The following is a 15,868-nucleotide window of genomic DNA, read 5'->3' as shown; positions in this document are numbered from 1 at the left end:
TGTTTGGTGCCCACAAATTCAGGATGAATTTACGCACAAAATTGCTGGACACCGTCTAGCTATTGCCAATCAATGGGCCAATTTTGATTTCAAGAATGACGGCTTTAATGTTAATCATCAAGATGACATCTCTTGTGCTCATCTTCCTAAATTTGAATGTTCTGCTTGCTCTGAACAGGAAATTAAGGAGATTATAAATAAACACTAACATGATACATTTTCCTTCCTTTCAGGTAAAGTACCTGCAGATTTGAAGGAGGTATGAGGCACCCCTGTTTTGAAAAATAACTCTCTTGATCCCTCTAGTCCTAAAAACTATAGCCTATTACTGCTGTCCCATATCTAATGAAGATCCTAGACAGAGTGGCATATGTACAGCTACAGAAATCTATTGAGGAATATAAACTCCTCACTCCAAATCAGTCCGGTTTTCGTGCCCAACGTGGTACTGAGACCGCTCTTTTGGATTTAAAATCCAATATTACTGGAATTATTGAAAGGAAACATACTGCACTGCTGTTATTATTAGATCTCTCTGCAGATTTTCATATCATTGACCATGATCTATTATACAACAGATTTCCGACTGTTTCCAATTCTTTTAAGAATGCAGGTAAGCAGATTGCATCGTTTCTGGGCCCTAGAATTTCAAGAGTGGCGGTCGAGAGAGCTCAAGTGACACCCATTTCTAGCACATGTGGTGGTCCGCAGGGCTCTTGCTTGTCACCCCTGCTGTTTAATATTTATATCAGACCCTTTCTAGATCTTCTTGGGGATCTGGATGCTCAATTCACAAACTATGCGGATGACACCCAGATCCTCTTTGAGCTGTCTGGTAACTATCAGAAGGATGCTGAAGTTGTGAACTACATCTATGCCAAAATCCAAATCTGGATGGCATTTAACTCACTAGCCCTCAATGACTCTAAAACAAGTTGCTTACTATGGCATCCAGTCCTAGACTAAAGAATCACCCGGAACAGTACAAATAATTTGAGGTGGCGGGTAATGTTATACCAGCGAGCAAAACAGTGAAAACCTTGGCAGTGATGCTGGATTATACTCTCACAATGAAGAAACAGGTCTCCCATTTGTTCATCCTGTGGATATGTATTTAAGTTATTACATCAGATCAGACCATATCTCGCTCTCTCAAACAGATCTCTCCTGGCTTCCTCATTAATAAATCCAAGATTGGATTACTGTAACAGTTTTATGATTGGGACATCTGAAGGGAATCTGAAAAGGCTACAAACTGTTCAGAATGGAGCCGTGAGGGCAGTCTTTACCTTGGCCAGACGGGACCATGTCACTGCAGTTAGGAAGAAACTTCACTTGCTTCGGGTGAGGCAGAGAAGTAAGCACACAATTCTGTGTCTCACCTATAAATGCCAGAATGCCAAGGCACAACTCTATCTTTCTAATAGACTGGTTAAGAAAACATCATGCAGAGTGTTACGTTCATCTGATACTCTTCAGCTTATCCAGTCAAGAACTCGCCTAAAAAACTTTGGTGATTGCAGTTTTGAACTTAATGCTCCACTTGAATGGAACAACTTGCCTATGGACATCAAAACATCTCAACCAATTTCTGTCTTTAAGAAACATGTGAAGACTTTGTTCTTCAATCTACATGAATAGATTTGAACTCATTTTCTATGGTATCTCTCTCATTCTACTCTTGGAGCGCTTTGAGGCTTAGGGGCATGCAACGCCTCATAAGAATTTAAATAAATACATAAAAACAGTATTAGAGGTTTCAACCTATATGGACTACTTGCAAAGTGCCTGGCCTAGTAGAGAACAGCCAAGTTGCATCCAACTGACTGATGCTTTCTCTCTTTGGTGAAGGTAAATGTGCACTGATAAAAGCCATTTTATACTTGCAAACCATCAAGGGTGTGTGCTTATGTTCTAGAGGGTGTGCACATTCAACTGTGCCAATGTATGGTAGGTATCTTGGAGGGCACACTACACACAGTTGTTATGTGGAAATGTTCTGTTTAACTTGCAGCATAATCACAAATGCCATTTGCTTCTTTATGTGTTGCACAAGCGATGGCTCTCTTTCCGTAGGCTTTCAACAGTCATCCTGCAATAGCCAGCTCAGTAGTTGCTCTTCTACCCTGCCCCCACTACTCCATAACTATGCCACCTGGGTGTAGTGGCTACAGTGTTAAGGTGTGGTTATCCGTTGCTGAGCTGTTCTCATCTCCACAACAAGAACATATCAGGGTGGTCTGAGGGAGAGGTGCTTGGATATGTATGACTGCCTGTCCCCATCCCGGGGCTTCTATTTCTTCATCCATTGCATTGTGGTATCTGTTGTCTTGGTTTGCTTCAATTGACTACTTTAGATTCAAGTCAGGCAAGGGGGCTGTGAGCTACAATAAAGGTGCTGTCTTCAGTGATAATAACATCCCAGCTCTGCTCACCCTGGAAGGACTTTATCAGTGCAGACATCCCATTGTAAATGAGCTCAAATGGTTTTAAACATTATTCTAATTAGTGGAGTACTGAATGTTTAGCACACTAGCTAGAGAAACACTGAGGAGCAAATGTAGCCATAGATTTGAATAGTTATTTGGTTTAATTGTTATGGCAATTCTTGTTCCACTCCCAACCTCTCATAGTCACTCTGCTGTCGCATGTCCAGATGCTACATCTTTTCCCATTACCCACAGTAACGTCGCAGCTATTAGCATGTGGGTGGGTGGTTTCAAAATGCCTGTGAGTTAAAGTATAGGAGATGTCTTTTAACTTAACTGTTGGGCGGCTTTGCGTAATTGTAGCCATTTGGTGGGTGATGTGTTATGTGCTTTTGCCAAGGCTGGAATCCTGTTGTTAAGAAGCATTATGCATGTTCCTACAATTCTAGAAGCCTGGAACATTAGCAGAGGGGAATACCAAAAATTGGATGCAAACCTGAATGGGCAACGTCTGCTTTCACCTTAAGCTGACTGGGGATTTTTGGTTGGTTCAGCAAAAATCAATCCAGCACTATTTTAATTAAAAAGAAATCATCGACAAGTGGGCAAAATCTCACTGGAGGTATCTTGCATCTTGGGCCATATTTGTGTGCCCCAACGTCATTTTGAGAGTTCTAATTGGCTGATTTGAGATTTTGTGGTTTGATATGATGCATTTTAGTAAGGGAAATCGGTTTGTCTAGTAAAATAAAGTGAATCTGATTAGTTGTGGCCCCAAAAAATGTTTACAAATGGTTTCCATTGTTATTCAGAAATTTTGTGGGTACCTTCATGCACTACACTGCAACTATTATGAAAATAGGGATATTGAAATCCCCTGGATCACCCCCAAACTCCAAGCAAATTCAGGTTGGTGAGAGAGAGGTGCATTATACCCATATAATGTTGTTTTTCATTTGTTTAATGGGGCTTATGGGCTATATCTGCAGCTTTGTCTGCTGAACGATAGGTTTGTGGCTGGTCTGTGGACCAGAGTCTCGTCTGCTGGCACGGGCCATATCTCCACTAACCCAGCTCATCCATGGGGACTTTTAAGGGTCCCCAAGTAGCCTGCAGACTCAGCAGGGCCACTTGGATGCTTAGGGCATGGCCAAAAGCAATACCCAGTGGCCATTTCCTCTGTGTGAACAGGTCTGGTAGTTAGCGGCAGCTAAAAGCCCCCCATTGTATACTCACAGTGCCTGGCAAAGGGGCCACTGTGCCTGATAAGAGGCCATGCCTAATTGGTCAATTGGGTGCTTCGGGCTGCCTGTGGCAAGGATGGTGTCCTTGCTTTGGCCAAAGTGGCCACAGAACATGACCACAACCCTTGCCCAGTGGCTTTAATAGGGGGATTGCGAGTGCCAGGGACATTGGCTGAGGAAAATTACCACTGAGTTTCCCCAAGTGGTCACATCATGAGGATTGGAGTGCACAGGGAATGTTCTAAGGCCATGCCCAGTACAAAATAATTCTAAAAGAAATTAGTGACAAAACATTTTGCTTAAAGAATAATTCATCAAGAAATCGTTGTTAGAGGGATTTAACGTAAAAGCATATATATATATATTTTTTAAAACTTTTATTTATTTGGCATGGCAACACAAGAACAAGCGCAAGCAAACAGGCAATTGCATTTAGAACAGTGCAAAAAAGGGGAAGAATTACAAACATATATTGCAGACTCAAGGCGATATGAGCACATCCAGAACGCGCGAGGGTAAGTGTGGAATAGAGGAGGGGCTATTTAGCAGGCAGAGTGTGGACGGCAGGGGGAGGGGAGGAGATGAGATGAAGCATCAGAGATAGTGTCGATGGGAGACATACATGCACAGAACTTTGACCAAACGTCTTTGGGCTTCGAATGGGTCGGCTGTTGTACGGCCCAGGATTCCTCGGTATCTGAGGCCCATCTAAGCGCCCTGAGCCATTGAGCGTGGGTAGGCGAGGCAGGCCGGAGCCAGCAAAAAAGTATGGAGCACACTGCGAGTATCATGCATAACCCAGCTAGTTTTTTAGAATCTCGGTGGAGTTCGGGGAATTCATGGAAAAGGCATCTGACTGGGGATGGAGTGATGGAGACTTCAAGCATATCAGACACTGTTGAGCATACAGTGCTACAGAATTTGGCGAGGCGTGGGCAGGACCAGATCATGTGAATATAACCAGCATTGTCAGAGCCGCACCTAGGGCAGCTTGATGGCAAATCGTTTGAGATGTGATGTCTGTTTGGGGTGTAATGGTATCTGTGAAGCACCTTGAATTGAATCAGCTTGAATCGAGAATTGTAGGACACTCCATGGATGCGGGCACACATGCGAGTCCATCGCTCATCCGACATTTCCAGCCCAAGGTCGCCCCCCCCAAGCCTGTCTCAATTTAGTGAATGGTGGGACATCTCTGGACTGCAGCAGGGTGTAGAGTCTGGGAACTTTACCTCGAGTGGGTGAGGGGGAGGTTAACTCCGTGACTATGAGCTCGTCCGGTGGTATCGCTGGGAAGCAGGGGTAGATGTGTTTGAGGGTTTTCCGAAGGGAAGAGTACTGGATCCAGACAGAAGGGCTCCGCCGATAGGGCAATGGGAGGTCAGACCACTCGATGAAGTTTCCCTGTTCAAAGGCATCGCGGAGCAGCTCGAAGCCTGCCTCTGCCCACCGGCGAACAACGAGAGAGGACACGCGTGGGACCCCCGGGAGGAAGTTACAAAGCGGTAAGTTACCATGAAATGGGTGGGCGACTCCCAACAACTTCCAAGTTTTTGATATGGCCAATGACGTGCAGGTCGCTGGGTCAAGTGACTCCGGCACTGCCGGTGCGGGTGTAACAATCAGGGACCGGATATCACGGTCACTGACCGATAGCTTCTCGAGTCTGAGGAGGGGTGGGGGATCCGCCACATTATGAAGTGTATTGGGTTTTGTGCGACTAGCCAGTACTTGAGGAAATCGGGTGCACCAAAGCCGCCCACCTCCAATGGAGCAGCCAGAGTTTTGAGTTTGAGCCTGACCGCGCCAGTGTGCCAGAGGAAAGTGTTAAGGATACGAGTCAATGCCTGGAAGAAACCGGAGCCTGGCCAAAGAGGGATGTTGGTGAATCTGTACAGTAGTTGGGATAGCACCAGCATCTTCAGTACTCCTATCCTACCCGCAAGTGAAATTGGGAGTTTGTCCCAACCCAGTGACTTCGTTGTGAGGTTTGTAAGGTACTTTTGGTAGTTTTCCTCAAAAACATTTTCGAAGTGACGAGACACTACTACACCAAGGTAGGTGAAGTTTGACTGGGCCCAAGCGAACCCCAGAGTGTTCGGGGGGGGGCGTGTGCAGTCAGTGATTGGAAACAGGGTGGACTTAGAACAGTTCACTTTGAGGCTAGAGAAGCACCCGAAAAGGATGGTATCCTCCAGTATCGGAGCCAAATTGGTATCGGGAGAGCGAATAATGAGGAGGGCGTCATCCGCGTATAGGGATACTATGTCTGACTGACCCATAGTGCGTAAGCCCCTGTGTGCATGGGATTGACGGAGCATGTCTGCGAATGGCTCCATTGAGATGGCAAAGACCAGGGGGGAAAAGGGGCAGCCCTGTCTAGTTCCTCTAGCTATTGGAAAGAGGGGGGAGCACCGATCCTCGATACGGACCCTAGCCACTGGATCGGAGTATAGCAGTTTGACCCAGGAGAGAAAGCAGGGACTGAACTTGCATTTTTCGAGCACCCGCCAGAGATATTTCCACGAGACAGAGTCGAAAGCTTTTTGCATATCGAGTGTCGCGGCTACTGCCTGGATGTTTGGGCTGATTCTACTTATAATGTTAAAGAGGCGTCTCAAATTCAGGGAGGTGGAGCGCCCCGGGATGAATCCCGACTGATCTGGATGGATTATGTGTGGCATGTAGGGGGCAAGACGTTGAGCTAAGAGTTTGGCATAAATTTTGACATCGCTATTAATGAGCGAGAGTGGGAGGTAGGAGTCGCATTGAGTGGGGGGTTTATCAGGTTTCAGTAAGACGGTTATCGTGGCCTCGCGTAGCGAGGGGGGGAGCCGGCCCGCCTCTACCGATTCATCCCAGAGGGCCATCAAGTGGGGAAGGAGGAGAGATTTATAATGTTTGTAAAATTCTACGGGGATACCATCGGAACCAGGGGCTTTATCTGATGAGAGTGAGTCAATAGCGTTTGAGAATTCCTCGAGGGTAAATGGATTCTCAAGGAAGGCGATGGTCTCAGGGGAGAGGGTCGAAAGAGGAAGATTGTCAAGATAGGTATCAATCTCCGTGGAGGAAGCACTATCTGCCTTGGCATACAAGGATTCGTAGAAGGAGTGGAATTCGGAGTTGATTTCTTGCGGTGTCATGATAAGAGAGAGCCATCTGGTTTCTCCACTCCCAGAATGGGCGGCGTGCTGAACTCCCGACGGAGAAGCCTGGCCAGAAAGTGGCTTGGACGCTCACCCTCACCGTACTTCCTTGCAAGGCCCGGATTATCCGAAAAAATGTAATTCACGGTCCGCTAGGGAGCAGAACGTATCGAGCTCCGCACCAATTCATGCTAGGAGTTCCGGGGTTTGGTGAAGCGAGCATTGGGCCTCCAGTGTGGACAGGGCAGTCTCGCTTACCGCGATCTCTCTGTGGATTGTTTTAAGGATACCGTTTTCCTTGGACAGGGCGATACATCCAACGTATGCTTTGAAGGATTCCCAGAGGGTAGCCTGTGAGGATACCGTATTGGTGTTAATTTCGAAGAACTCCTCGATGGCGGTCTCAAGCTCGGAGCTGAAGAGAGGGTCGAGGAGAGAGTAGGGTTTCATTCTCCAGTGCCTAACTCGGTCGTGATCTGGGCCCCAAGCGAGAGTGATGGTCACTGGCGAGTGGTCAGAGAGAGTTCTAGGGAGGATTTTAAGGTCGGTTATATTTCTGACAAGTATATCGGAAACCAGCCATCTATCGATTCGGGAATACGAGTCGTGTACCGAGGAGTAGAAGGAATAGGAGCGGGAATCGGGGTGTAGGAGTCGCCATACGTCCACTATAGAGAGTCGGGGAAAAGATAACAATGTAGTGTAGGCTGCTCTGGAGAGTTGGCGGGGCCTAGACCCGGATCTGTCTAAGTCTACGTCAAATATAGTATTAAAGTCACCCCCCCAGCAAATAGGTATTAGGGGAAAGCTGTAATGAAGGTTCGTGAGATGTAAGTAAAATTCAGGGTCATCGATGTTAGGGCCATATATATTTAACAGGATTATTTCTTTATTCTGCAGGGTGCCGTGTAGAAGGACATATCTGCCCTGAGGGTCAATCTGTGTAGATATGGGGTTGAATTTGAGGCTCCTGCAAATCAGGGTCATGGCTCCACGGCTCTGAATGGAGTAATTGGTAAAGTATCTTTGAGGGCCCCATGTTTTTGAAAACTTTCCACAGTGCTCAGTGCAAGCGTGTGTTTCCTGTAGAAATAGGATTTTGGTCCCATGGCGTTCGGCCTGCAGTTGTAATTGTCTAATTTTTTTATAGTTACCCAGGCCCCGAACATTCCAGCTCATGAGTGTTTAGTTATCTTCAGACAACAGTTCAGAGAGATTTGTCAATGGTTACAGGATAGCAATACAGTGATACCCTCGGCCCGTGCACTGTCTGTCCAGCATTGCAGCGTCAGCGGGCTGTGTTGCCCATGCTCCACCATCCTCGCGATTGCCAAGCCTTTTTTTAACACATAACCCAACATTACTTCTCCCCTCCCACACCCCTCCCCCAAACAGAGGAATGGTAACCCCAAAGCCAAACAACCAAATCCAAACCAGTGGCATCAACGCCGAGGGGGCCTGTGTACTGGCCAGGCAGTGATGCTCCCAACCGTAAGGCACATGAAGGATAAACATGGTGCCTAGCAGTGGCCAGGTGCACAACCCGGCCAGGGCCCCGTGAGTGAGGGGGAGGCACGGCCAAACAAAGTGAGGCAATGATCTCAAGGTCGGGAGGACGGACCTCCCTATCAAGTAAATAGAACATGTAACTGAGTCCAACAACAATGGAACGGGAACTCAAAAGTGGTGAATGGGCGCCGTGAGGGCAAGTCAAACAGCGTACTGAGTAGTTACTTGCGCGCCACAAGGCCCATTGGGCGCCCCAAGTCGGAGGGCGCTCGAGAAGGTAGACAGGCAGCTGAGGAACCCTGCAGCACCAAACGGGCACCCCAATGAGGGGGATCAGCCAGGAAAGTGCTCATCGATGAACCTGGATGCTTCCTCGCGAATTGTGAAAAAGTACACCCGGTTGGAGTGTTCGATCCTTAGTTTGGCGGGATATAGCATAGCATATTTGACCTCCAAGTCACGTAGTCTCCTCTTCACTGCTAGGAATGTTTTACGCTCTCGTTGAACCCCCACCGAGAAGTCTGGATAGAGATGGATCCTTGCAGCCACCAGTAGGAGTTCCCTCTTGGCTCTCGCCGCCCTGAGGAGGGCGTCGTTGTCATGAAAGTTTAAAACTATGGCTATGATTGGTCGCGGAGGCGCGCCAGGCCTGGGTTTCGCAGTAAGGGCTCGGTGGGCTCTCTCAACGGTAAATTGTGGGGAGAGCTTTGGAGAATCAAGTAGTGTTAGTAAGGTGTGTACAACATAGTTCTCCATAGGTTCCTTAACGTCATCCTCAGGTACTCCAATTATGCATAGGTTGTTGCGTCGCGAGCGCGATTCGAGGTCCTCGTTCTTTTACTCAACGTCAGTGACACGGGAGGAGAGCGCGGATATCTCCGCCCTGAGGGAGTCCAGGTGATCCTCGGTAGCGCTGACTCGTGTCTCAATCTCAGCTACCCGGCCATCAGTCCTCTCCATGTGGGCTTTAATAGATGATATGGTACCGTTCATGTCATCTAGTTTACTATGGAGTGTGGTGAATCCCTCCCGGATGAATTCCATCATTTTCTGAGAGTCAGAGGGGACCAAGGACGATGAGGTGGACGGTTCCTGGCCCGGCTCCTCAGCCGCCGAGCCGGAAGAGGCCTTCGTAAACATGTTGATCGAGCTTTGCTTCTTTCCCGCTCCCTTGGTCATGGCGCCAGATGGACCGGAGGCCCGAGGGCCAAGGGGGGTGATAGGTGTATCGAAGCAGAGCAAAAAGGAAATTGCACCTCCGGGGGGGTCATGCAGGGATATCAGGGTGTTCAAGGGCCGAGAAGCACGCCGAACCGCAATGCTGTGTAAAGCAGTAACTAGAGGTGGAGTCCGTCGAGGTGTAGTTGGCTGCCCGCCAGTGGGGCCAAGGGGAATTCCTCTAGCCGGACGCGGTGGGCACAGGTGAAATGGGTCGTAGGTGAGGTCACCGGTGTAGACTATCCTGGAGGGATGGAGTAGGGGTTGGAGGCCAGAGGACCGGCGCAACAGCAGTGTTCAGGATAGCAGTATCTGTGGGCTCTAGTGAAGAGGCCGGGAAGAGCGCCTCACCTGCCGTGGAGTGAGCTGTTGGAGCGCCACGGCATGTGGGTCTTAAGCAAATAGGAATTAGCCTGAAGATCGGGGCACACAGCAGTTAGAGAGTCAGGAGTAGTGGTCCCCGGTTCAGGGGGTGTCCCGACGGAGTGAGGGATTCGCCCGATGTACAGTCTGAGCCAAAGGTATGGTTCCGGTACTAGGAGTGGTCCACAGAGCCCTCGGATGTGTAGAAGTTGAAAAGTGTCCAGCCCGGGCTTAGTGTGTTGCTGCTGATCGGGGGTGTGGAGTACGCTGAAAGTTGTCCAACACAGCACTCACAAGGTATAGTACAGGTGGGCACGGGCCCCGGTGGCAGTCTCAAGGCAGGGGGAGGTGGGAGATGCCCGAGCACCGGCAGTGATGGAGGTAGGGGGCTCCAGGACTCACCATAATCATCCTGGGCGAGGTAGTTGCTCCTGCAACACCCCCGGAAGGGGGGCTCCCGTGGCAGGGCCCAGCGGGCCTCGGGAGACAGCACGCCACCCAGGAGGGGCAGCGGAGCAGGGAGCTCTGCAGTGTAGAGGAACCCCGGATCCAGGGAGGCCCCCGACCAGCACAGGCGTCGAGTGCCAGCACGCCGCCCCCAGGGTGCAGCGTGAGGTGGGCGCTCAAGTCAGGGAGGGCCCCTGATCGAGGCAGTCGCCTGGGCCCCGTAGAACGTGGCCCCAGTCCAGTGGAGGCAGCAAAGGCGGGGTGCCCAGCTGTGGTGAGGCCTCCGGGGTTGAGGCGTCCAGGAAACACCTCGGAGGCCCACCGCAAGAAGTCTTCTCGAATAGGGCAGAGGAGCGGTGCACCGAGCCGTGTCAAGGACCACCGGGTCCGTGCAGGCAGCAGGCCACTCCGTACGGCCCACGCAGGCCGCCGGTGGATAAAGGAGGAGGGCCGCAGTGCGTGGCTCCCGCGCCCCTCCCCGCCGCAGGCCTCCGATCCCCAGCCTCGGAGCAGGAGCGCACTAGAGCCGAAGGCGGGACCGAGCAGCGTCGGCACCCGGGCTGGAATCAGTCCCGCGTATCTTTGTGGCGGCGCGGACCCAGGGCAAGGGGTTCAGGCTGCGGGCGCACAGGAGCAGTAGCAATGCTTTGAGGTCACTGCAGGAGGGAGAAGCAGTGCACCAGAGGAGAATTTCCGTCAGGATATCGCCTTTTGGGACAGAGCTCCGTGTCAGGTGGCCATTTGTAACGAGTGCAACAGCCCCCCCCAACGTAAAAGCATATTTGAAATTCAGTGGTAGTGGTCATGCTAAGGTGTGTCATGGTGGTTATGCTTGAGTTGCGGTCGCTTTAGTGACAATAACTATTGCATTTGTGTGTTTTGTTGTCTTGCGCTCCAGCCATAACTTATTTGGAAAATATGTGTTACAGAGCATATTAGAAAAAAATAGATGTGCAGTATTTTTTGTTTTTCAATTCATTTTGTTCCTCTGACCCTGCTGCACATATACAACGGCACTACTTTATGTTGGGTGAAGCTGATCATCCTGTACCGTTCATTGAATATTTTTTTTGCAATTTTTGCAATACATATGTCATATAATATTTCCCTCCAACCTACTGAACATGACTGAATAAAGGTGTGTCTGTGTTTTCTGGGTACTGTGAATATAAATATTCCTTTTGTGGTATATTTTTCTTTCTATTTTGCCCCTTAGTGCCAACTACACATGTACAGATATATCAATAGTTGTTTTGCTTAAAATATCACAGGTTTTGCAAATATGATTTTCAAAAGGATGTTGTCATTGTCAACTTCAGTATGAAAGTTGAAAGCGAGTTTTTGTCGACTGTATGGGAATTGCACTATTCGATGAAACTACGCCAAACTTTCCAAAAATAATATAGTCCCCACTCTGAAGCTCCCTGGAAGGTTTTGTGAAGATTTTTCAGGGGGGGAAAAGGAATGTTGGGTCCTAAAAGTTGCATTGACCATACTGCCACACATAGGACATTTTTGCTCTCAGCTACAGCATAATTTGCTGGACGAATGTACACAGCTTTGTGATAGGTTGGTGGATTGTTCCACTGTGATGTTTTTGAGTGTTTGTACTAACACTAAAATTTGTTGTGAGAGCATGTAGTATAAGTGAGTGTGTGTGGCATAAGAGTATGTTGCATAACAGAGCGTGGTGTAAGTGTATGTGTCATAATTGCATGTGTTGTATGTTTCTGTGTTGTAAAAGTGTCATAAGATTGCGTGTCATGTGTATTGTTGGTGCTTGTGTTGAAGGAGTGTTTGTTGTAGGAGCGTGAGTGTGCGCTATAAGAGTGTATTCTGCCAGATGGTGTGTTATGGGAGCATATGCCTTAGGAGTGCGTGTCATACATTCACATGTCACACATCTACATGTTGTAAGTGCATTTGTTATAGGAGCATATGTCAGGAGTGTGGATGATAACAGTGTGTGTCGTAAGAGTGTGTAAGAGTGTGAGTAATGGGAGTGAATTTCGTAGGTGTGCGTGTCATAGGAGTATGTTTAAAGATTGTGTGGTTGGTAGGACCATGTGTTGTAGGAGCACATGTCATAGGAGTGCATGTGGTAGAAGCACTAATAAGAGCGTGCCGTAGGAGTGTGTGTTGTAAGAGGGTGCATTGTAAGAGTTTGTGTTATTAGTGTTCATATAAACAATGTAAATATCACAAATGTACACATAGGATTTTAATATAAAATGTACCTCCATTCTGCTCCAGTATGCCTCGTAAAGTGTACATTTTCAATTGAAAAGTGTACATGTATTCCATCACTTTAAAATTGACATCAAAGTCAGCTGTCACATTGGTCTAATGTGATTTTTTAGATGTTAATTTCCTAATGTATGAAAAGCAAAACTCATAAGCTCTGTGTACAGTTCGTATGACTTGCCTTTGATGTAATTTTTTAGGAGATGTTCATTTTGTAATGTACCAACTGTGAAACTCCTACGCTTTACACACGTGATTGCAACGCATATTGTAGGCACCTGTGTGATAGAAGTATGTATTGTAAGAATGTATGTCATAGGACTATGTGTTGTACTAGGGCATGTTGTCATAGGAGCATGTGTTGTAGGGGTGCGTTTTGTAGCAGTGTGTGTCATAAGAGTGTGTGATAAGGGTGCACCATAAGAGTGTCTGTAGTTGGAACATGTATTGTACGTCAACATGCTTTGTGTAGTAGGCAAGTGTGTGTTGTAGGAGCACATGTTAAAGCAGCGCGTGTTGTAGGAGCACATGTTGTAGGAGTGTGTTTTGTAAGAGTGCACAGTAAGTGTGTTTGTAGGACTGTGTGTCATAGGTGCATATGTTGTAGGTGCATGTGAGAGCACTTGTACGTCTATATGTTAAGTACACTTAGTGTGTGTGTGTGTTTTAGGAACACTTATCCTAGGATTGTGTGTCATTACAATGTGTATCTTAAGAATGTATGTGGTTGGAACATGTGCCATAAGAGCAAGTGTCATACGTCCACATGCTATGTGTAATAGGCAAGTGTTTGTTGTAGGAGCGCATGTTATTGTCATAGGCGCACATGCCGTAGGAGTATGTGTCGAAAGAGTGTGTGGTAAATGTTTGTTTTAAGAGTGTGTGCGGTAGGAGCATGAATCGTGGGAGCATGTCTCGTAGGAGCTCATGATGTAGGTGCATATGTCACAGGTGCACATGTCGTCAGTGTATGAGAGAGCACTTGTACATGTTATGTGTACTAATCACATGTGTATTATGTGCTTGTGTTGTACGAGCATGTTATTAGTTTTCATATACACAATGTTTATATCACAAATGTGCGAGTAGGGTTTTAATATAAAATTACCTTCATTCAGCTCATGTATTGCCTCCTAAAATGTACATTTTCATATGAAAAGTTTACATCTATTCCTTCTTTGACATTAAATTCAGCTGTCACTCTCCTTTTATTTGAGTGTTTAGATGTTAAATGTGTTATATATGACCTGTAAATCGCATATGCTCTGTGTAGAGTTTGTATGAAAATTGTAAATGCATTCCATCACCTTAAAACTGTCATAAGAATCAACTGAGACACCCTTTGATGTGAGTTTTTAGGATTTGTTAATTGTGTGATATACAAACTGTTAATTGTATAATGTACGAACTATAAAACTCATACTCTCTGTCTTTAGTTTGTATGAAATATGGGCATTCATTCTTCACATGCATCATATATAGATCCATTCCAAATGTTATTATCTCAAAATTGGCCAAGTCGATTTTCAAATTAATTTTTCACTTCCCCAATTCCACATTAAATGTAGACACTAGCAAAAATGTGTAAAAATTGAAGTGGCCGATTTTGAGATATATGGATATATGGGCAAAAGCCAAAATAAAAATGTTTTCTCCTACGGGAAAAGAGCCATGTTGAAAGCTGCTCAAAACATGATCAAAGTAAAAAAAAATGTAACCTCTGAAGCCGTTAATGTACAAAATTGTGCATGCATAGGTGTCTGAATTGTGTTCAATTATGTTCACTTTTATTAAGTTATGCGTTTAAATGACACGTAGTCAAGCAAACCAATAGTAGTTTATTAAAGGAAATTATTAATGTTTGCTTATAGCTTTGTAAGTATGTCATTCCTAAAATAAATTGCATTTGTTGCTGTGATGTATTGGTTTGATAAATCTCTAAGCCACACCAATCACAAAGGAATTACAGCCAATAAAAATGACCGACATGACTTGAGCTAGTTTGACTTCTTGATTTTTCATACTTTTTAGAAAGTTAAAGGAGGTGAGGCTGGATCGGTTGCACCCCGAAGGACTTGGACTAAGTGTGAGAGGAGGGCTTGAATTTAACTCTGGACTTTTCATCTCTCAAATACTCAAAGAAGGGCAAGCGGACAATGTTGGCCTTCAGGTAAGATATTTTACTGGCCCCTTTGCCTTTTTCCACAGTAACTGCACACAGTAAAATGTTTATCAGTGATCTACTTAATAGGTAATGAAGCCAATTTTCTATGTTTTCTAAAAATAGCTGTTATTCATATTGGTTATCAGTCCTCCTCTAACTGAAAATTAGTATAATGGCAACCACATTTGGTTATCATTAGTTAAGGAATACCTATAAAAAATTGTATGTTTTAAGGACATCTGTTCGAGGTTGCTTTGAAGTTTAAACACCCACAATTACGGGATGACCAGTTTCAGTGAACAGAGAAGGCTGATATTGGAAAGCTCTCAGGGCACACTGCCAATCCTAAATCACATATTTATTGTTTAAGTTGCTTCTATATAATTATTGCAAATAATAATAAGTTGTATGTCTATATAATGCTTGCTCAAATATGTTTACCATTCCAGGGTGCTTTAACTGTCACATGTTAGTTATATATCATCATTGTGGTCATAGGCTGCGCATTAGGGGGCATGTATTGGCAATTGGCAGTATGTTCTGAAAGAGCCTTGCCCCAAGCATCTAGGGTGCCACCTCCCACCTCGATCAAGCTGTGAGAGGTTTTGCACATCACAATAAAATTAGAAAGATCGGATGCGGGCCGGATGGACTGAGGTTGGGTGTGTGTTGGTGGAAAATTGCTGGTAATTGAATTGGAAGTCTGTGGCACAGATGACAAATACTGCTGTACTGATCTTGCTCCATGTGCTTTGACCTTATTTTTCACATGAGTCTTCCTATAGGATTCATTCACTTCATCCCAATGAACTCAGACAAGATGTTGAATTAACGTGGATGTCCCCAAGCTTTGCAATAACTTGTGTGAAGGTTCCCTCTCCAAAACATTGCCACAGAAATTACACATGACCTCCTCAATCTCCTTTTTGCTGTTTTGGTCCTTTACGCAGGAATATTGCCAACTGTCAGCTAGGTTTTTTGTGCACATCGCTTCTTCTGTGACAGTAAAGCTGAAGCCACAGACACCACCTCATCATCATTGCTGGTCATTGTCATTTTGAAATGCTGGACTGTGGAGGAGAAATAGAAACTGTAAAAACT

General features: G+C 46.2%; 1 protein-coding gene across 2 annotated transcripts in view; it reads left to right on the top strand.

Moving 5' to 3' along the window:
- The window catches only part of USH1C (USH1 protein network component harmonin), an 844,250-nt gene that overhangs the window by 169,864 nt on the left and 658,518 nt on the right, over positions 1-15,868 (top strand). For both annotated transcript variants that reach the window (XM_069623780.1, XM_069623779.1), the window contains exon 4: positions 14,635-14,773. In XM_069623780.1, the coding sequence (XP_069479881.1) occupies positions 14,635-14,773 (139 nt within the window). The remainder of the gene's footprint in view (positions 1-14,634; positions 14,774-15,868) is intronic.

Source organism: Ambystoma mexicanum, chromosome 11 (assembly GCF_040938575.1).
Source record: "Ambystoma mexicanum isolate Mex_15411 chromosome 11, UKY_AmexF1_1, whole genome shotgun sequence".
Classification (NCBI taxonomy): domain Eukaryota; kingdom Metazoa; phylum Chordata; class Amphibia; order Caudata; family Ambystomatidae; genus Ambystoma; species Ambystoma mexicanum.
This window is presented reverse-complemented; position numbering and strand designations above follow the sequence as displayed.